The sequence below is a fragment of the Cyprinodon variegatus genome, unplaced genomic scaffold (assembly GCF_000732505.1).
Source record: "Cyprinodon variegatus isolate N-32 unplaced genomic scaffold, C_variegatus-1.0 Scaffold416, whole genome shotgun sequence".
Taxonomy (NCBI): Eukaryota; Metazoa; Chordata; class Actinopteri; order Cyprinodontiformes; family Cyprinodontidae; genus Cyprinodon; species Cyprinodon variegatus.
This window is the reverse complement of record NW_015150869.1, coordinates 308,758-332,122: the sequence shown is the minus strand read 5'-3', so window position 1 is coordinate 332,122 and position 23,365 is coordinate 308,758. Positions and strand designations below refer to the sequence as shown.

The 23,365-nt window shown below is 37.6% G+C and overlaps 1 protein-coding gene across 2 annotated transcripts; it reads right to left on the bottom strand.

Moving 5' to 3' along the window:
* Nucleotides 1-3,205: 3,205 nt before the first annotated feature.
* Nucleotides 3,206-23,146, bottom strand: LOC107093249 (high-affinity choline transporter 1-like). Of its 2 annotated transcripts, XM_015388187.1 has the most exons (10): nt 23,101-23,146; nt 18,483-18,587; nt 15,614-15,841; nt 14,255-14,368; nt 13,939-14,094; nt 12,787-12,935; nt 12,377-12,520; nt 9,491-9,644; nt 5,435-5,652; nt 3,206-5,298 (listed from the first exon to the last, which is right to left on the bottom strand). In XM_015388187.1, exons 3-10 carry the CDS (start codon nt 15,795-15,797, stop codon nt 4,735-4,737), a joined length of 1,683 nt encoding a protein of 560 aa, XP_015243673.1. In that variant the 5' UTR covers nt 15,798-15,841; nt 18,483-18,587; nt 23,101-23,146; the 3' UTR covers nt 3,206-4,734. The 2 variants fall into 2 exon arrangements, with proteins under 2 accessions (XP_015243673.1, XP_015243674.1); XM_015388188.1 differs by lacking the exons at nt 18,483-18,587; nt 23,101-23,146 and having other exon boundaries at nt 15,614-16,044.
* Nucleotides 23,147-23,365: the final 219 nt, after the last annotated feature.

The window sequence follows — 23,365 nt, the reverse complement described above, 5'->3', positions numbered from 1 at the left end:
AACGTTATGGAACACATTAATTAACTGAAAAATGTTGCATAGTGTGCCTTTAAGTTGATCAAACATATATATATCGTAAATATATTCTCTGTAGTTCTAAAAAAATACTCCCTCCTTCCTCTCTATTTCTTTTTGCAAGCTCAGTGTTTCTACAGGAGGCTTGCAGCATCGTATCTGCTTCTTGTTCTGCATTTCTGAGACGCTCCCTCCCATGAGAAGGGTCAAGGTCCTGAGTGCTTCACTACTTTATTTGTGGTAGACTCACTCAGAATCACTACCTCAGCGATCCAGAAATTTGACGTTTTGAGCCATAGGGATGTCCAGCTGGTGTGCCATCATCACCACTTCATAAGCTCCTATTACTAGAACATTATGTCAGCATACAAGTTAGAATGCAACTAACCTTTTCTTAGAGTCAGTCCTTAAAATGATATATTGGTAAACAGCACAAAAACATAAAATATACACATTGTAGATAAAATATACACATCTGTACGTTTGATAAATATTTGCTGCATTTGCTGCTATGTCATTGTTTGAACAGGAATATAATATAATGAGCTTTGAATTAGCAAACTGTTTGGTTTTTAATTTAAGATAAACATCCAGTAAAGCTTCTTGTTATCTGATAGATCTCATGTTTCCTTCAAAATATAGAGATAAGTAAATACTTACATTAAATGTGAAGGAAAAATATCTTATTTATATATTGAAATATATATTAATTAATATACAGGCAACCAGCTCCATGGTTATTAAGAATCTTCTACTATTTTTTTATTGTGGTAGCATAATCGCAAAAAAAAAAAAAAATCAATCTTTAGTTGTATGAAATCAAAATGTATAGGAAAAACTCCTAAAGACTAAATTCAAATAAATGTTAAATTAGATTCTTTTATTTTTACTGTACTATTATTATGTTGATCAAAGGCAGGGAAATTTATACAAGCAGTTCATCACTTCCTGTTTCCCTGAATTGTAAATATGACATGACCCAAACGGCAGCTTTCAAAGTGGGCAGTAAGGCAGCATTGTTAAAGTCTAACGGAAACAGCTACTGGTCTAAACTGATTTTATCTACAGGCTGAGCAGCATTTTCAAATCAGAAACCAACTGAAAGCTGTGAAAAATACATCCATCCATTTTCTTACACGTGGGGTTGCGCGGGGTACTGGTGACTAAAGCCAGGTGTCTACAGGCAAGAGGTGGGGTACACCCTGGACAGGTCGCCAGTCCATTGCAGGGCAACACAGAGACAAACAGGACAAACAACCATTCAGGCCAGTGGATGAAGCCAATTAACCTAACAATAATGTTTTTGGACTGTGGGAGGAAGCTGGTCTACCCGGAGAGAACCCTCGCATGCCCAGGGAGAAGATGCAAACTCCATGCAGAAAGACCCGGGCTGCAGGGCAGCAGTGCTACCCACTGCGCCACTGAGCAGCCTGCTGTGAAAAATAAAGCTAGATAAGTAACCAAGTTATGCTTCGGAGAACACATCTCTAAAGCTTATTGTTAAGGAACCTCAGTACATTGGTGGGTCTTAAAGGAATAGTACACCCAAAACATGATTAGCCTTCATTTTCTACTCACCCCCATGCTGAACAACACTCTGGAGTACTTTTTTGATATCTCAAATGCATCTGGAGATCTGGGAGGCTTCTTGCTGTCTGCTGACATTCAAATAATGGAGGTCTATGGTGCCCGAGACAGAAAGGTCCATAAAAGTCCACAAAAAACGTGTCAATATTCCTCCATACTGCTCGTCCAATGTATTCCAAGTGTCCTGAGTGGGTAGCATCCAGAATTTACTCGAAACAAAGTCATTTAGAATGTTTTTAGAGCATAAACAGTAGTGTATAGGATTTCCTGAAAGCGCACACATGCGCGTTCACGACGCTACGGAAGCCGGCAGACCAAACCAGCGCATTCAGCTCGGCAAAGAACTCATGCTCTTCCTCAACACTGAAGTCCTCAGACATTTTTCTTTCGTTGTTTCTTTCTTTGCACAGGTAAACAGCACATTTCTTCTTCTACGCTTGCATTATTGGCAGAGCAGACGCTGAATGCGCACTTTCATCTGGTTTGGTGTGCCGGCTTCCGTAGCGTCGTGATGGCGCATGTGCGCGCTTTCAGGAAATCCTATACACTACTGTTTATGCTCTAAAAACATTCTAAATGACTTCGTTTCGAGTAAATTCTGGATGCTACCCACTCAGGACACTTGGAATACATTGGACGAGCAGTATGGAGGAATATTGACACGTTTTTTGTGGACTTTTATGGACCTTTCTGTCTCGGTCACCATAGACCTCCATTATTTGAATGTCAGCAGACAGCAAGAAGCCTCCCAGATCTCCAGATGCATTTGAGATATCAAAAAAGTACTCCAGAGTGTTGTTCAGCATGGGGGTGAGTAGAAAATGAAGGCTAATCATGTTTTGGGTGTACTATTCCTTTAAGGCCTGAACACAGCGGCTGTGTTTGAATTTTTAATCTCTGATCTGATTTTATTCCATGTCACACTGACTGCATTCCTTCTAGGCAGGTGGAGCAGATCTGTGTAGATTCTAGACTTCGGCTTCTTCACTGCGGCAGCGGTTAACACCAGCAGCAGTCCGTCGGTAACGTTGGCATCTGTTGAGGAGTGTCCGACATGTGGAGAGGAACTCCTGTGAGTATTAAACCGTCGATGGAGACGTCACCCTTATATTGCTAAGTATTTATTTACCTTATTGAAGATGGGTCATTTTAAAGTACGTTTTCTATTTCGTTTGTATTTGCTGGTCCATCATCATCCACTCATTTTGTATTGTGTTTCTGTCTGGTGGCTGAGCCCTTTGTTTGGCTCAGGTGTCTGAGTTGTCGAGCATTTTTGCTACAAACGATTAAAAATCTATTAAGGTGTTTCTTTTAATGTTAAATTTCAGAAAAAGTCAGGCTTTTAGTTTTAAGTGTTTTAGTTCTTACTAATTTAAGTTATATATTCAAAAAACATAAGCAAGTTAGTACCAACTTCTCACTCTGCATTATAGTGTTGTATTAACATTGCTTTAATTTTATTGTGTTTAGCTGTGGATGTTGAGGTTCGAGTTAATGATAGATCATGAAATAAGTTACTGTTTGGTAGTTTAAGCAATTGTCATATTTGTATGTGTCCTGTGACATCTTATGTGTATATATATATATATATTTTATTCCTCTGAGTTACAGTGACATAGACAAAATTAAAGTTGCATGACATCTTTAAATTTCTACTGTAGCACTTGAGTAAATATACTTATATTTAACCACTTGGTATAAGCCTTATACTGTGTTTTATGTGTGATTGTTTTCAGCATGAGACAGAGATGGGCTGTAAGACTATAAGGGCTGTAAGACAAACACTACTCTGTGCAAACATATTGGTTCCTTGCAGATTTCTTCTTCGGTTTTTTTCCAAATTAAAATTTTTCAGAACATTGAGCAAATTTAACCTAAGTGCTAACAAAAAGCAGTTTTCAAATGATCATTTTAGTCTAAAAAAGTCCTTATATCCTTTTACAAACTAAAGGTTCTCCAAACCAACCTGGACCTGTTTCAAAGAGGATTTACTAAATACTAAGTCAGGAATTAACTGATCAAGAGCAGATTGTTCAGAAAGTGTTGAATTTCTCAAGCCACACTTGGATCTGAAGAACTAGAGATGTGTGCAATTATTAAACATAAACCACCTCAATAGAAACTATCAGCATGAACAGGTTAAAGGATCTCAGACATTAACACATTAAGCTGTGATTTCAAAAAATACAACAGATTGGATTTAAATTTACAAAGCTTGTAAATGATTTAGAAGCCTCTTCTAAGGATTTAGGTCTTCATTGAGGTACAGGAAAGCTCTCATTCTCAAATAAAGAAAACATGCAGCAATGGGGAACCTTCCCAACCTTTGCCATAGTTACTCTATGAGCAAGTGATCAGCAAGACTAAAAAACAAATGAAGATACAGGCAAAGCTTTGAAGGCTGTGTGAGCCTTGCTACATCTGTTACAGCATTCCCACACAGATTTAGAACTTGATCATGCCAACAACCAAAATTCCTGAAACTATCAGTTTAAGACATTAAGCTTAAGCGCATCCCGTTTTATGAGGCATGACAATGACAAGAAGCACAACATCAAGTCTGCCTCTGAATGAGTTAACTCAAAGGGACAATCTTGAAGTAGCAATTCTCGAGTTAAAAAACATATTGATAATGTGCCATAGGTTGAAACAAGATGATATACTGTAAAACCCCTCCAATGGGGCCGAACTGAAACAACTCTGCAAAGATAGGTATAAGATGCTTCCACAGAAATGTAAAGGAGCCCAGTGAAGCTGTTTATAAAGGTCCAGGTTGGTCTTAATGGCTAAATGAAATCCTCTGAAAAGTGCTTTTTTGCGTCAAATTGCATTAACTTGGTCTTACATGAAGACCAGTGTTTAATGACCTCAAATTATTAAAGAATGGCAGAAAGACAGAAATTGGAAAATGTCTGCAAGGAGTACATGATTGTGTATGCACAAGCTATTTCAGGGTAAGAGAAAACCTTAGCTAGAATAAAGGTTATACCTAGATTTTTATTGAGTAAAGGATCGATAAATAAGATAAATTAAAAGAAAAAAGAGCCTTTACTATAATCATTGTCAGTCTCAGTTTACAATAACTGTGTCCAAAGTGAATAGGATCAAAGACATTTTATATACAGAGAGCCTTCATGCTCCAGTTTGTGACAGCAGCTGTAAAGCCACTCCGTGGCTGTTCTGATCACATTCAGCAGAATTCACCACTTCATCTTTGAGGTTTTGTGTGGCATCATCCCCCAGCGGTGTAGTAACCGTACGTCTTACTTTGAAAACGTCCCATTTCTCAGGCAGCAAGCCGTGGTTAAACATGAGACAAGCCAACCAAGAAAAAAGCAATACGGTTACCAAGGTACACAGCATGGACAATGTCCTCACAGGAGCCTTCTGGACATAGATGCCATCTTCCAGAGTACAACCTGGAAGGTGAATGACAACTGGGATGCCCAAAGTATTTTCTCCCAACAGAATCCTCAGAGTCACCCCCACTATGTACCCCACTGCTGCACCGTAACCATTGGTCACTTTGAAGAAAAGCACAGAAACCAAATGGGGGAACATGAGGGTGTAGGAGACATCAGCTCCGAGAATCCAGAGGACCAGGGTGCTGTTAGTGTAGAATGTTATGGACGTTCCAACAAGTCCCACAACTACAACTGACACCCGAATCACCCACTGCATCTCATTATCTGAAGCCTGGGAACAACAGGTCATAAAAGAGAAGATGCTTGGTTATTTACTTAAACATGCATCCATCCCATTTGGGATTTATCTGATAGAGTGGTTTGGATAGTAAACATAGCTTCTGAGGTTAACACTTTGGACTCCTTACCTGTGTGCGCAGGACATTTTTGTAGATGTTTGAGGAGAAGACAGATGTTGCAGATAACAGACCCGAGTCTGTGGAAGACATGACAGCAGCGGCGACGGCTCCAATTCCAATGATTGAGATGTAGGATGGAGTGAGGTACTGCAGAGTGAGGGGCAGGACAAAACTGTGCTCCCCACGGACGTAAGGAGGGGGGGAACCGTACTCTGTCAGGTTCCAGTCTGGAAAAGAGAATTTCAAAAACAGATATATATTTCAAAAGGATAAAAATTCACTCATGCAGAAATCTGACATCCAAGCTGCAAGTACAGAACATTGATATACTACAGGGCCTGGGGTCCATTGGGATGGTCTAATGTCCTTGTAAAATCCCCAGTTTCATGTGTATGGCTAATATTTACATTTGCACGTTACATAGATTTGATACATAGAATTGATCATAATTTATAATTAGAAAATTAAAGTTATTATGGATTTGAAAAGTGTGCAATCCAATGGATCTATAGCTATCTTACTAATAGGGAGTTTAATGTACTTTTTAATGGTAGTTATTCTGAGACAAAGGTTATCCACTGTGGGGTGCCTCAAGGGAGTTGCCTTGGGCCATTATTATTTTCTGTTTTTACAAATGATTTGTCATTTATTTTGGAATTTGCTACTATTGCCTTATATGCAGATGACTCAACTCTTTATGTGTCTGACTATTACTTTACCAGACTTATTATGATATTAAATAATCAACTAAAATTAATTGAAAATTGGATAAAAAAAAAAAAGAAAGTTGGTTAATAATGCTGCAAAGAGCAAATGCATGATCTTGGGATTTAATCATCTTAAAAGGCTCACCTACTCTTAACTTGGTTGTTAGTGGTTCAATTTTGAGAAATGGGACGTTCAATTTTTTTCCCATCTGCTATCGGCCTTATCAACAAGGCCAAGACCCGCCCGTGACATTGGACAATGTGTCTCTCCCCCATTCAGGATTTCTGCGTTACATTAACGCACAGTCTACTGTTTGTATATAGCTTCTGTATATATATATATATATATATATATATATATATATATATATATTCTATCTTATTTTTATTTTTTGTCTGCACCAACAACACCAAGTCAAATTCCTTGTAAGTGCAAACCTACTTGGCAATAAACTTGATTCTGATTCTGATTGAACAAGTGACTGAGTCCAAATTGCTTGGCTTGATTGTGGACAGCAGGCTAACTTGGAACGCTCAGATAAAACAAATACTGAATAATATGGGCAGGAGTATGGCAGCAGTTCGGTACTGTACAAATGCATACCAACTCAAATACGGAAAACTTTGGTGGAATCAAGAGTTTTGTGTAATCTCGACTACTGTTCCATAATTTGGNTTTGGTGTCGATCATTCGATTTCATCCTGGACACTACAGAAAATGGGCTTAAAGTGTTAAAAACCGAACTTCTCCTTTAACGCACAGTCTACTGTTTGTATATAGCTTCTGTATATATATATATATTGTAAGTGCAAACCTACTTGGCAATAAACTTGATTCTGATTCTGATTGAACAAGTGACTGAGTCCAAATTGCTTGGCGTGATTGTGGACAGCAGGCTAACTTGGAACGCTCAGATAAAACAAATACTGAATAATATGGGCAGGAGTATGGCAGCAGTTCGGTACTGTAGAAATGCATACCAACTCAAATACGGAAAACTTTGGTGGAATCAAGAGTTTTGTGTAATCTCGACTACTGTTCCATAATTTGGGCAACAACTACAGAAAATAACCAGAATAAATTACAGGTTGCAAAAAATAAAGCAGCTCAGGTAGTATTACAGACATGCACAATCAGTTAGCATGGATCAAATATTCTCTAATTAAATTCTTAAAAAACACAATTATTACAATAGCACCTGAAATTATTCATAACAGATTGACTTTTTTGGTGACACTCATAATTATTTCACTTGCCAATCAAGTGAAAGAAGTTTTTGGTTACCTGCCGGACGAACAAATCAACTTCAGAGAACATCGTGTTATAGGGCGATGGTGGCGTGGAACTCACTCCCGCAATTATTATTTTTCAGAGATGTACAAGGCTAAGACTTTATATATTTACTTTGGAGTGACTGTAACGTTTATGAAATTAAGTAATTCATAATGAGCACTAGTAACTGAAATGCTTTATAATTTACATAATGCCCAGAGATTGGTATGGTTTTGTACACAGAATAGTTCATACTATATTATGTGTATCTTTGTGTATGTTCAGAATCAGAATCAGAATCAGAATTAGAATCGGGTTTATTGCCATTGTTAGTGAAGGAATTCACAACTAGGAATTTTTTATGGTACAATCGTGCAACATGAAACATATAATAGGAAATAGGTAAATAAAGTTATAAAAATCTCTAAAAACACTGGGGTATAAGGCATGCAAAAAATATACTAATATATACACTTAGGATAAAAATATGGATAAATAAAAAAAATATATAAAAAGTATAAAAAAATTAAATGTACAAGGTAGTGCAAATAGAGCAGTGTGCAATACAGCAGTGTAAATGGCATGGGCAGGTTATGGAGTCTGTATGTATATGAAGTTGTATTGTTGTGTGTGTGTACTTCTGTATTTGGCTTCATTGTGACACAGCTTTGATGTAATATCTGTTAAAAAATGTTAAGACCCCAGAAGGAATAGCTACTGACTCAGTAGCTAATGGGGATCTAAATAAATTAAAGAAATAAAAAAACAAGTGTATACTGCAACCGTATCATCAGTGATTACAACCACAAGCTCTGTGTGTGTGTATATTACTAATTAAAATAAGTAAACAAGACTGATGGAACTTCTAAACAAAACCTTTAGTTGAGCAACACTTTGAGGTAATCACTGAAATCAGGTGTTTTCTGCAATGTTCTGGAAATGTTCAGTCAGATTTCTGCATGTGTTGACAGGTATGTTGGTTCACTCTTTATAAGCAAGGTACTTTTTTTTTTTTATAAAAATGAAAATTTATATTTTATTTTAGCTGTTTTGTTGCGTTTATTTAATGATTGATTCACTCTGGGGCCTAAATGCAATTACACGCCACATTTTTTATGCTTTTATTTATAAATTGGTAAATGGCATGCACTTAAATAGCGCCTTTTTTCAAATCAGGAGACTTGACCAAAGCGCTTTACACTACATTCATTCACCCATTCACGCACACACTCACACACTGATGGTGGCAAGCTACATTGTAGCCACAGCTGCCCTGGGGCTCACTGACAGAAGCGGGGCTGCTGTAGAATGGTACCACTGGGCCCTTTGACCACATCAGTACACAATGCAGTTGAAGTGTCTTGCCCAAGGACACAACGACAATGAAAGTCAGAGTCTGGGCTTGAACCGTCAACCCTTCGATTTCATAAAGAAATAGATACAATAAAAAAAACAGAGCATCTCATATTTTTGTTCTACTCCATAAACATTTTCGACTTTGTGTTTGTGACAAAAAAGCCTGAAAGTTTGTTGTTTAAATATGATAAAGTAGGAATTTAAAGTACTAGAGGCTGTGAGTGGGTCTGAAAGTGATGTGAAGTGACTCCAGTGGCCGGGATAATTGTTCACTACTAACAAGAATCACAAAGCTTAGGCAGCACAGGAATATCACAAACACAAAGTCTCCTCTTCTTGCTCCTTATATGAATATTTCCTGAGCTCCTCTCAATCTGGGGTGAATATGTTATAAATGTGTTATAAATGCTTATAAAAAAGTGTCAAATTGTGGGACAGTTTTTGTCTCTCTCTCTCAAACCTTCAGCATAATTTGACTCCTGCACAAAGGCCTGTAGAAAGTGGAATCTGGTGGTAATGAATAAAAAGGAAAAGATTCTGTTACCAAGTACCCCATGGTTGCATCTTGCTCAGCTTGTGCATTTATACAAAGTATGGTTACAAAGTTATGCAACGAGCTGCCAGAGAAAGGACGTGTGTCTGAGTCACTGTGAAAAGCAAAACAGTAGGAGCCAGTCTAATTTACTTGCTGCCACATAACATGTACAAAGGCTTTAGCTTAGTTCTCACCTGTGGATGCAGCCACAGCCCCAACCAGAGCAGGAGGGATTCCCAGAATGGCTATCAGAACTGCTGCTGCATAGCAAGTTAACTGGGCTGTTCTTGCTGAGGAGGCAGACAGCGTCCTCTGGTGGAAGCTTTGGAAGGACAGACTACCAAGACCCTGAAAATACATGGCAGAGGCAAAGGAAGAACATTTTAAACCAAAATAAAAAGCAGTAACAGCAAGTTGAGATGTAGAACTCATATGTGGAAACATCAAGCTGAGAACAATACCTTATTTTAAAGCATCCAGAAGGTAGTCACATAATTATTCAAGGAGACATGCTGAAACGCCATTAGGCTAAGGAGCTACAGACTAAACTCACCCCATAGCCAGGAGTTCAAAAACAAACCTCAGCCCTTTACATTTGGCAGATTATTAGCATAAACCTCCAAAACTCCATCAGAGTCCAGTTATGTCTGCCCACATCTGCTTTTATGGCCCTGTGTGTTTAAACAGTACCATAAATGAAAATGTCTGCCAAACTGACTGACTAAAGTCTGTTTGGATCAACTCTGTTGATTCCACTGTGTGCCTTTTCATACTAATCTGATTAACACAGACAGAACTACTGCATTTTGTTACTCCTGTTATGTAGTCCTAACCACATTCAGCAGCAGCAAATAATCTCGTGTAGTCCTGTGAAAAGGTTTGTTGATATGTAACGGGTTCTCTACAGTCCAACATTTGGGTGACAAAAAAGGACAATTTCCAAAATTATAGCAGCAAATCTAAAAGATAATGTGGGGAAATGTTATTTTACTGGTCTAAAAAAAGTTCAGACCTTAGCTTTATCGGAATTCTGGAAGTTTGAGCATAAATAAAAGCGTTTTAATAGAGTCACATCATTGGACTCTGACCTGCTTATAGAACAATACCATTAATTTCATTTCTGTAAAATTCATCTTAATTCAACAATCAAATGTAGCAAACGCTGACCCGAATAAACTGGGTAGAGGAACAAAAGGTTAAGATTTTTTTCTTAGCCTGTAAATGAATGTGGACTTGTTCTTTACAATGACAGACAGATACAGAAGAGCTAGACTAACAGCTCTGAACTGTGGGCAGGAAACAAAGAAGCTTCTGTCATTTCAAAAAACTTTACAACTTGCAGCCTTATAGTAGAACAAGTTAGGGTAATTTTACCCTTTGCCATTTAAACGCTTTTGCTGTTTTAGTGCAAAAAAAGCCGGCACCAAAAGGAGCTGTCTGCTAAGGGTCATTATGCAGCATTAACCACACCTGCTCTGGAGGCGAATCATTCCCCCTATGACAATCAATGAGTTAAGTAGTTTTTATTTTTATAATCCGTCTATGGTGAAGCACGCCTCTAGCTAAATGATCACACTGAGATAAGCCGCAGCACCAACCGCGACCCAGTGCAGGGAAACAAGTCCACAAAGCAGACGAATATTTAATGTTCACTGAAATTAAATTTAGTTGAATTGATTCTAACAAAAAATATCTACTGCTAGGAGGTACCTTATAAGTAAATGGAGGATGTTCTTTTTCTGGGTGGATCATCAAAATAAATTATCCTAATTGCTCTTAATTGTCAATCGTTCTGGTGAAATCTTTACACCCTATGTCCTCGCCCCCATTTTCACTTACCGGTCATGAGTCTGACCAAGAGGAAAAATTGCAAATCTTCTTTAAAGTAAGCTTGTATGAGTGATGCAAACAGCAACTTTTGAACAGAGTGTGCACGAGGAGAAATGGGCTCCTGCATGCTCTGGCATGGGTTTAAAAGGCATTCCATCTCGGTAGCAGGTACAAGGCTGTGCATTTATTTATAAAAATTTTTTAAGTGCAAAGGGTCTCTTCAAAAATTCACGAAAATCCTACATTATATCTTTAAAGTTGTCTTATATATAGTAATAAATATTGTATTATATTTTATATAAGTCATACATACCAAATAGTGATCAAAACTACCAACAATTGAGTGTAGATTAAACTCCTTGTTTGAAAGTAAAACACATTACGATTAAATTAAAAGTATGACTTTTAATCACCTAAAAGCTGGAGCTGATGAGAAACTTGTGATACAGTTTTATTTGAAGGTGTTTTACTTTCAGACATAATATAGTAGAAAGCAACCTATTATGCTAGGATTTCATGCTAGGGAATTTAAAAGCAAAGGGAAAAACATTCTATAATTCGAGATAGGTATTAGAAAGAAGAAATGTTACCGAGCCTTTGGGACTCCAGTGAACTATAGTTGCGACCATCATCTATAGCCGGAGGAAAGAAAACAATAATAACCTGCTCTTGGTCTGATATAAATATTCATCATTTATTGCAAATTATTGGAGATAGCTGTTGTAACTAAGGGTAGATATTAGCTCTAGGGGGGGAAATTATTTTACATGCAGCGAGGTTGTGTGTTGTTTAGCTTTTTTCCTTAATAAACTGAATTATCATTCGCAAAAACATTTTTATATTAACGGAGGTTATCTTTGATTATAACTTTTTGGACTTGAAATATTGGACAGTAAAAGGAGATGTCCTTTCTCTGCACACAATATTCCAAGTGTCATTCATGGCATAGGAGAATGGTAGCCTTATCTTCAATCCTAAATCCTTGTGTTTCTGGGCTTTTTTAAATCTTAATCTAGACTAAATAAAAACACATTAACTTGCAGGAAAACTGTCACTAAAATGGATGGTTTAACTGATGTCAGAGCAGCTATCTTAAGAAAACACACGCCTCTATATATGAGGGGAGGGTGGAGTCAAGCTGAAAAATAATTATGGTAATTCTTGAACGCCTCCTCTAAGCACATGTCATCAGGACTTCTTTAAACAAAGGGATTATTAGTTAAAGAGGTAGAATATACTGACCAGCTTACCAACATTAAGAAGTCATCAATCCACTTCCAGGCACTATCCTTATCCAGACTTCCAACCCATGGATCTTGAAATGTGTTGTTGAAAGCTGTGTCAGCGATGTTAACAGATGTTTTGTTCAGTAGTATGAACGGTACACACAGCCACTGCAAGGAGAGCAACGCACAAAGAGTTCATGAGTGTGCAGGCATCAGATAAGAGCAGAAGGAGTACACACCAGGCATGGAGATTACATTATGGTTACAGCACTTTTACTGTTAAGAACTGGGAGCACCACACTTTTTATACAACTTTAGTTTGTTTAGCAAAAAATGATAACATGAAAAACGTATTAAAGTACTGTAACAGAAGGACAGTGTGAGATATTGTACTCTAAGTATTGGTATGTGTAGTAAAGGACCTTCCTATTTACCAAACTGAGGAATGCGAGGGCGAGCTGGATGACGTCAGTGTAGGCTACTGAATAAAGTCCTCCCAACAGAGTGTAGACTATAGCCACAGCAGCTGAAATCCACACAGAGTAGCCAAACTCCAAGTCCAGTATCACACTCATAGTTGCTCCTGTTGCACAAATACATACATTAGTGACACCAGTGCTTTTCCTGTCATCCAGTACAATAACCTAGATTGCTTTTTGCCTGTGCAAAAAAAATAATACACTAGTAAGAGTATTCAAGCCCTTTGTAATTTTTCACATTTTGCCAACTTTGTTGATTAACCTAGTTTTTTTTTAACTGCCCTCACAATAGGAATGCTGAGGCAAACATACTCGACAGTTTAGTAAAGTTCTCAGTAGATTTCAGCGTTCTAACTGTTAAAAAGCTCCATTTTCTGTTAATTTAAAGCTGCCATTATCAATGAAGGTCCAGCCTGTTCAATATTTCTCACATTAGGCCAGTTAAGTTCAGTTCTTTGGGCCTTCTGGCTAAACCCCCTCCACCTATCTGGGTAGTACCGGTAGCAACCACACAGTCTACAACTTAAATATGAGGCAATGGCTCTGGACCTTCAGTTTTTGCTTAACTATAGGTGAGCACAGCCCTGAAGTGCACCTCTGGATTCACTGCTTTCTCATCTCTTTTACCATAACCACCAGGTTGGCCAGCAGGTTGTGTCCACTGAGTTGGGGGTACTGTCCTATCCAGGTTTTCCAGTAGCTGACAATTTATTTACTTGTGATTTATCTATTTTCTCCATTTGAAGGAAAATGTAAAACTAATCTTCACACAGACTCACTTTGTTCAATCTGAGGGAGTTTGAGCTATTTTGCAAAGAGCGGTGAGCACACTTTCTAAATGTGCAAAGATACCTGTGAAACGTCCCAAAAAACTTCCAGCTGTAACACCAGCAAATGGTATTGTTTGAATTATTAAGTCAGATGAACTGAATACAAATGCAATCCTACACTTTTCAGATTTAAGTATAAAAAATGTAGAGAACTGCTGAAGAAGCCTTTCCCTCAATGCAGTCAGCTTTGTGTTGACCTGCATTAAAATCACAATAGAACACATTGAAGTGTGTAGTTTTTACATGGGAAAGCAGGAAAAAGGTGATGTGCACTTACCCAGCCCTAACAGAGTGCAGGATACCCACAGCACATCCACCAAAACACATGGCAGCACGAGGGCCCCACTCAACACCCTGCCATACTTTTCCTGGAAAGGATCCATCATGGTGACATATTCCTTCTCCCTCATTGGCTTGGCAAAGAAGAGACCTCCTAACGCAGGGTTGCAAAAGCATCCATTGTTCATTGTGTATTCATTCAGTAATAGCTTAAATACAATTTTTTAATGGAAAGATTTGGATAGACACAAACTTGCCCAGACACATATGGTTGACATTAGGATCACAGCCTCCTCCTTCCTCTACTGCCTTACCTATTATGAAGGATACAGAGTATTGGATCGGCATCAAAGCCCAAATCAAGCCCATTTTGGGAGTGTACACGGCTTCAGCAACACCCAGGATAAAACCTCCTCCGACCCAAGTGGCTGAAAAAGAGCAACAGGCGTAAAAAAGGCATAAAAAAAAAGGAAAAAATACTTTGGTTTACCATGAAGTGTTCTGCACCTTGTTTCTGTGTGCTGGCAGTGTCTCTGCTTGTCATTTCACATTAGGCAAAATCATATTGGCATCATTTCGTGAGGCAGCCATTAACAGGCTCTAAATATTGGCTGGTTTCCTTCTTTTTAAGTGCAGTTCTTGCATGCATGCTAGTTCTCAAACTTAGCTGGGAAAAATGTCTTTGGTGTTTATAGGAAACAAGCAACAGGAAAGCCTGTCAATAACTGGAAACTAGTCATTCTTAATGGTTTCATCACCCCCCGAAATCAGAGTTTTTCATGATAAAACATCTGTCATGTCATTAGAATACTTAAAACTAGCTTTGGCTCTTTGTTCAAACCAGAAAAGACCACAAAGTCATGTTCAGTTTTTCTCCCTTATTTACTTTATTTGTTTAACGGTGGTAACACTGCTAAACGTGCAGCCATCAAGGTGCAATTAACTACAAGACTTTTAACCAAATATTTGAGGGGTTGTATGTATACAACTCAGCCTGTGCGTATAACTTTGTCCCCAAGTGGATAAGGAAAATCAATAACATATTTAAAGTTGTGTAACTAGTTCTTGTTTTTGAAAAAGAATTCCGTCCTGAAAACAGGCCTTCAAATATGTCCTTAATAGCCCAAAAAATATATCAAACCCTTGAGTGCAAGAATATTTCTGATAGAGATTGTTTAAGTAAGATTTTTAAACTTTGCTATACTATATTTTTTTCCCCATTAACCTATAAAAAATCAAAACAATCAAAGTTTATGGGTAAATCCACCGCTGGTTAGTGGTTTAGCCTGTCCATTATTCTGAGACTGATCTGGATGAAAAATTGACTGAATAGTGTTATTTATTATCATGTTTATGTTCTTAGATTTGCTAGAAAATTTAGACATCTATGTGTTACACAATTGTACTGATTAGAATAAAGTGTAGTTCAATAAAGAATGTATTAAAGAAAATTAGTTCAGAGATTTCAAGTTCTTTACATTATGTTTTGGTGCAAGTTTTCGGATTTGTGGTTTGGTTCTGTCCTGATCAGTTTAACAGCTTATGTTTATTTCCTTCTGTCTTTTCTGGTTTTTCTTTTCAACCTGTTTTGTTTTCCTGTAATAGTTTACATATTTAGGATCTTTCATCTTGTCACTACATTATGCAGAACATGCTTTCACAGAACCACCTACCGGTCATGGTAAAAATCCCAACCACCAGGCTGATATTCCTGTCTCCAAGCAGCACCACCTCGGTTCTGTCTCCGCAGCTCTTCCTCTCGACTCTTCTGGATTTCCGTGCTGCCCAAACCCCAGTACCCAGGATTAACATGTAGAACAGCACCACCGCCACCACACCGGGTATGTTTAGAGCCATGGTGGTCTGCTGTCACCGACTACACTGCGAGGTAGATGTGCTGGCTGGGCAACAAAATACAAATACTGTCAGAACAAAATTGCATAATGACAAAGGTCAAAAACACAGAGAGGAAGTTGCAAGCTTTGAACTTGGGGGGGAAAAAAAGGGAAAGGTGCATGAGAGTAATTCCAGAAAATGATTTTCGGAGAATTTCAGAAAATCACACAGTTGGACTGGAGTATTTTCTTTAGTTTTGTTAATGGAAGCTATATAAAAAAAGGAACGGTAAGGGGTTACATTTTTAAACTGCTATTGCAATTTTTTTTTTGAATTTCCTTTGCACTAACCAAAAGCACAAAATGTTTCACTCCAGGATGTCATTGTGTTCATGACCTTGAAATTTTCCCTGTCCTGAGTCCTTGTGGCGAGATTTTACTTGTACTCTTGCGTGGAAAACTGCCTGCTTCTGCTCGTACGCATGGATCCACATGCTATCTGCTACCCTGTCTTCCCATCTGTGTTGCAGAAAACCCACTTTAAATATATTACCGCAAGAAAGTCAGTGCTGCACTCTTGTTTCAATGTAATGAAACCAAAATTAAGCACTTCTTCCATTTGAAAGTAGAATTTTGTTAATTTGAAATGATACTGCAAGTACAGTTGATTGATCCGCCCTAATTTAGTAAAGTAATGCTGACTATCAAAACAGACCACAGTCACATAATTTATATTTCTTCCACATAAAACACTATGAAGACAACTTTTTTTATTTTCGCAATTGTTTAGATGTGAAAACTGTAACTGTAATTCCTCCTGATCAACCTGCTTTTTAATTTTCAAAATAATGTCTAATAAAATAATGGAACTCATCAATCGCACCGTATATTTTGTGTACATTTGACCGAAGAGGGTGATTTTACCATCTGCAAAAAAAAGCACTGCTTTTGAGTAAATGCAAAAAAAAATCTACGATAGGGAAAAGAAAGCAGTTCAAATTTTGCCAAAGGTCGCAAATGGGAGAGCAGGAATAATGGTGAAGGAGCTCAGCTGTTTGTTTTTTTTTTATGACAGATTAATGACTTTCTACTAAAATCTTAGTAAAGAGGAAAACTACAGAAGGGTAATCATAAGGATCCTGAGAATCTGAAAGCTATTGTCCGGACTATAAACACAAAGACAGAGATCAATGGTCATGTGACTTATCCTGGATATTTTAAGGCACCATTTGATGTCACTATATTTTGGGAGATGAAACTGAATGAGAACCACAAGAACTCACCACCTTTACCTAGTAGTAGACCAACTTACCTGTGTCACAGGCATTCATCAAAGGGATAAGAACGGTGGTGGAGGAGTGCAATTACCCGCAAATACATGACTTCACAGCAAATTCCCCCGAAAAGAAAATTAGGTCAGCGAATTACGCCAACACACAAACACTAAAAGTATGCAAAGAAAAAATACCGTGAAGGGATAAGAGAAGTAGAAATGTCTTGCAAAGACACATAAAAAAAGCTGCAAACATATAAATGATGTCAACACATGAAACACATGCAAATAAAATACTGCAAACTAGCTACACATGATGATGGTCACAAACTCATATGGGACCAAATACACAGGCAGCATAACGTAAGAAGAGGGGCTTGTATGAATTTTTAAAAAAGTGGAACCTTTCAACAGCTGCAATGAAATATGCCCCACACCGATGGGTGTGTCCCATTCTAAAAAGAACCGGTCAAGAAAGGCCAGGACCCTCAAAAGCAATGAATGTTGGAAGTGATCACCTATGAATCGGGACGGTCTAGCCTTCAGCCCTCACCTCAGGGTAACCTCAGTTGTATTAAATTACCAGTGATATACCTTATGTTTTGAGTCACCTAAAATGTCTTTCCTTTACCACGTCATTAGAAATAGCACTTTTTAATATTTTAGCTGGTTAGCTTGTCACAATTACGAAGAACTGCTAGTTGATTTGAGACTCCATGAAATTTTCTTATTTAGTTATTCCCAAACAGGAGGCTGTAAGTGTCTAAAATAAGAACATGAATCTAATTTAAGTTTATGATGTAAATAATATCCAGGATAATAGGCACATGTCCTACGAGCAGCATGCACATCCTAGTCATAGTGGTAGTTTGTAGCTCTTCTTAACAACCAAGTGTTTTTGCAACTTGCAGCTTTTCCCTTTGCATTTGTTTTGTGTTACCATTATTTTATATGAAGCATGTATTCACTTAGCATCTCTCTTTTTTCTGTGAACAGAGAAGTTTTGCTTGTGTTTATGTGTTAGTCTAAGTTTTGAGTTCTTGTGTTTATAATTGTATTTACAAGACTTATTTTTATATTTGCTGCACTTTTTGAAGTCGTGTATTTTCACACCATTTGCACCCAGCTGCAACCATAGAGAAGGTATTTACGCAGACGGGGAAACACGGGGATGTTGTGGTCCATATTAAGGCTCTCAATGTATCAACTGAAGGGTATCCTTGATCTACCAGGATGTCCTTTCTTCCACATCTTGTATTATACTCATGGTTCCTGCAGCAGTACTGTACATGTCTAAGGCAGCCCCACCTCTCCACTCCATCCTTTGCGATGGTGGCCATGAACTCGGCTTTAGTTACTGTAATGTCCATAGCTAAAACTACCTTTATTCTGAAGTAATTTTGTAACGTGATACTTGGATTTTATGTTCTTTACCAAGGCGTGGCTTCAAGTTGGTGACTTAACTCCATTCTTGGAGCTTCTCCCCCTGCTGCGGCTCCTTCAGCATCCCAGAAACTTCAGGCAAAGGTGGAGGAGTGTCTGTTATGTTCAGGCAGATTATAACCAATTAGAAGGTTTCTTAGGCCCTTTAATCCAAGCTGCCTACGAAATCAGTTATATAGTATGACTTTATGTTGATGACTAGTTAAAGTAATCATTTAATAATAGTAATATGAACTGTTTTTAAAAGAAAGAAGTATGTATGACATTAATGTTTAATGAATGCCTCAAACTTTACAGCCCTGCAAAATAAAAACTGAGGAAATTTGATTATTTTGCATCTCTAGAATGCACTGCTTATCTCAACAAAAGAAGTAAAAAGACTGCAAGAACAATTTAATTTCTTAAGTTAGGCAGAAATCTGATTTTAAAATGAAATTTCAGGTGTAAATGTGTGTAATGGGGTGTAGTTTGTGCATTTTTTATCAAAATAGTGCCTGGAGATGCCCGTCACAAACTGCAGACCTTGGCTGTTTCTCAAGTCACAAGAACGCAAATATGGACTTGTGTTCTCACCAAGTATGTTCTTGATAAGAAGACATTTGTCTTTTCGCTCTAATGAAATGGAACCGCCCTGAGGCTGATGACCTTTCACACGCACATGAGAATGCACAAGAACACGCATTTAAAAACGGCCCTTGTCTCTAGCTGACCGATCTCCCTCTCTATGGTTATGGTGTAAATGAGTGACAGTTAACCCAATGGAATTACTATTTCTGGTTCATTCTGTGGTGCCGTTACATTAGGAGACTTTATTTTTAATTACGGTAAGCTGATGATTTGACTGACACATGTTAACGTAACAAATAAAAAATGGTCACCTGGTGCAATGCTGGTATTACCATGATGGTAACCTTCTGCCTTAGTGAATATACATCTAATCTGTCAAAGGTTCCCTTTCACATATCTAAACACTCACCAAGGACAAAAAGGGTGTATACATCACATCATGATGTGCTCAGAATAATTTATGTTATTTTTTGTTTAATTAAAAAAAAGGACTAAATGGAGAGTATTTAAAGGAGGCGCTTGATAGCATAGTTAGCCAGTTAAGATGACATCACTGCCTTTTTTTACTACAAATGTTGCTTCTGGTTATTCATCAAACTCTCTCTTCTTTCTTAATCTTTACTTTACAGATTCTTTACATCTGTTAAGGGAGTTATAACATGTTTGTCTGCTTTACATAGATTGGTTGGCATCTTAGCTCAAACAGATCAAGACGCTGGTATCAGACGGGTGATTGCTTCAGGATCAGGAAACATTGCTTCCTGCGAAAACTGCAGTTTTTCATTCTCTTGCGCCACAACAATGAGACAAATATTAGCATAGTAATTTGGGTTGCACAAGCCAGAATAATACAAAACCATACTTTATGTCTCATTTCCAGCTTCATACTCAGTACACACATTCTATCTGAAGAGCTGCTAGAGAAGCAAACATTATGCTCTTCCTTTAACAACCAGCTCACATTTCTGCATAGATATAAAATGCTACAGCAGAATGAAATCCAGAAAAACCAGACTGGATTTGATACTCCACCTCCACTCTTCTTACTAGTTCTTACTGTCACTCTTGTTCTCTATGAATGCATAACATTCCCAATGATGCATATTTAGTATTTTTTGCACCCATGCAAAATTTACCTAATGATGTACACATAAGACATGTTTAAAAGATTGAGAAGTTATATTTTCATCTTAAAGCTTATGTGACTTGAGTACCAGTGGATTACATTGGTATGCCCGTATTTCGGTTTAACCCTCACTCTTCTCTTGCTCTGTTGATTCTGGATAATAACACAAAACTTTTTCTATGAATTTTTGTATGTGGGACACTAAAATACACACAGTGGCTTAATATGGCAGCCAAAGTCCATCCAAATAACAGAACATACTTATTCATGAGCAGTTCTGAACATGTACTAAACCAGTTTTATTGATGACACACAGTGGCACAGAAACCTTTTTGGTACATTAGAACATTGTAATTTGCTACGTTTAGAGTCTTGCTTTAACCGATTTGAAAAGTTACAGTTGCACTTTTAGTTCTCATCCCCTACATTAGGGGTCTGCAACCTGCAGCTTAAGAGCCACACGTGGCTCTTTGGCTGTGCAGATCACTTAATATAGTAAACAATGAACAGTGGTGTCAAAAGTACACACATCTGTTACTCAAGTAGAAGTATAGATACTGCAGTTTAAAAACATTCTGGTAAAAATTGAAATATCAACTTGACCTCGTTACTCAAGTAAAAGTGAAAAAGTATGTGCTCCAAAAACTAATTAAAGTATTAAAGTATAAAGTTACCTTAAAAAAAAAAAAACTGTCAGATGCCACTATATGAATTGAAAGCTCAATTTTTCGACTATTTTGAAAAATTCTTTGCGATAGGGCCAAGGATGAGGGAGGTCTTGTTGGTCTCCATCTCCAGATACGCTCTCGCCTGTGCCCGACCTTTCAGACATTTCAACATCTTTTTCTGAATCCCACATTGTAGCATGGCATAGACAATTCACGTTTGCAGTTTGAAGAACACATGCTTGCTTCTGATGATTTCCTTTAGCTAATCAATGAGTGTTTGCGTTCTATGACTCATCCAATTACACTAGTTTTCACTAGATGTGGATGGTGCCAATGATCTGCATTGGATGGCGTACATGACGTGAAAAATGTATTTATAAAAATTAAACCAAAATAAAGCGTAACGAGTAACGTTTGTTTTAAAAAATGTAAGGAATGGAAAGTACAGATACTTGTGTGAAAATGTAATAAGTAGAAGTCAAAAGTAGAAAGAAAAATAAGTAATGGAGTAAACATGGAGAAGCAGCATTTAGTTCGTATGCTCAACTTATCTGGAACAAACTTCCAGAAAACTGTAAAAGTGCGGAAAGCCTGAGTTCCTTTAAATCAAGACTAAAAACACATTTGTTTAGGATTGGCTTCGACTGTTCTAGTTAAACAGTTCAACTGAAACATCATTAGTTCAACTTTATTTTCTTTAGTCCAACTGTTTTTAATATTCTTTTTTGTTTCTGCATTTTTTTTCCCTACTTGCTTTGATTCTGTTTTATTTTCCTATATTTTAATCATGTAAAGCACTTTGCATTGTCTTGGTACTGAATTATGCTATACAAATAAATATGCCTTGCATTGCCTAAAGTATAGATGCCTAAAAAAAGTACTTGAGTACAGTAACGAAGTACTTTGTTACTTAACATCTCTGACAATTCATTTTTCTTTCCTCTCTTGTTTCGTGCGCCCATGATCAACTGTGTGACTGAGATTCAGCCCAGAACTAACACATCTATAGAAAACTCCTTTTTCCAACTGCTGATATTTGATTACACCATGTGGATCCTTGTGTGATTATTTTCTTTTCTTACATGTCTTCACCTCATACTTCCAAATGGACCAATACCTGCTTTTTTCTGTAAAATGTGAGCTCCATTTCTATCAGGAAAAACCACATAGTGCAAGTGCAAACCATATTACTGGTCAATCTATCCGTCAAAATCCTATATTACATACACACAACTCCTATTATATACACTGTACTTAATCTGTATTATTTTTTGTATTTGTATTTTTGTATATGTATGTGTATTATTATTTTTTTTTTTTGCTTGATTTTAACTTAATTTAACTTAATACTTTTTTTTGCCCTATAAGTTGCTGGTAACCTTAATTTCCGGAGGGAGTCTTCCCAAGAGATCAATAAAGTACTGTCTAAGTCTCTAATGAGCATGGTATTGCTGTGCTTGATTACTCAACAGCATGTTAAGACCCTGACTCCATTTAGAATATATACCATATAGTTAAAAGTAAGATGAGAAGCAACAATGCAGATAAGCTTGAATTACAGTTAAAGAAAAGTTGGGTCTCTTAACAGCTGAACTACAGGAAACCCCTTCAGTGAAGCAATAATTCGTGCATCAACGCGAATCCAAACACTCACTGCTCAGTGGCGGATGGCTGCTGTCTGGTAAGTTTCCACCACCTTTCTACAGTTTCACAGGTAAGGGGAAGGATGTGAAAGAACGTGCAAATATGTGAATATTTAAAAGCTAATAAGCAGTGACGTCTCTGCACACAGCTGCTTCCCTAACGGAAAATTCCACATCAGTTGAATCGCTGATAAGTGAACTTCACGCGCCGCTCGTCCGTTTTCTCCATCTTCGCTGCAATGAAATGCTGCCGCTGCTGCCACTTAAAACATCCCTCTGCCTTTGACACGCGGCGCCTTCCTGTTCTAAACGCGTCAAACCGTTACTATTTGAAAATAAACGCAAGGAAAAACTTACAATTGTATTGATGGTTGGAGTCACATCAGAACGGCTGCGCGCCCGCGCGTCGTTCTGTCTTCGGTGTTGTAAGAATATTTGTCAGTCAGTCAAGCGCATTTCATTTAGTGAATAAAAAGTAAATATTTGTTTTAATAAAAAGCCAAACAAATTCAAGACAAAGGAAACAAAAATAAATTAATAAAAGAGAGCAAAACAATTAGAAAGGAACACACAGACTGACCGAGGGAAGAAAGTGGCAAACTTACATGAAGTTGTTTGTAGAGATAAAGAAGTCCTTCAGACTGCTGGATGTCTATAAGTAAGGTAATTCAGCCTATAGCATCTGCCGCTTATTCCGGAAACACGCCCATGTTTGGTGGCGATATCTTCCACAGGAACTAAATAACGAATCAGCGTTGAAATTTTCCAGTACTTCTCAATGAAAAAAATTGTCGTTAACACGATTTTGAAGGAAAACAATTGATGCCTAAAATACTGGAATGAAAGAAGGGCAAAATATATATATATATA

Excerpts from the sequence above, each read along its gene's own strand:
- LOC107093249 (XM_015388187.1), bottom strand. The coding sequence starts at position 15,797 with ATGGCTCTAAACATACCCGGTGTGGTGGCGGTGGTGCTGTTCTACATG. Across the intron at positions 14,369-15,613 it reads TGGGATTTTTACCATGACCG|CCACTTGGGTCGGAGGAGGT; the intron begins GTAGGTGGTTCT and ends GCTCTTTTTCAG. Across the intron at positions 5,299-5,434 it reads AAAATGTCCTGCGCACACAG|GCTTCAGATAATGAGATGCA; the intron begins GTAAGGAGTCCA and ends TGTTGTTCCCAG.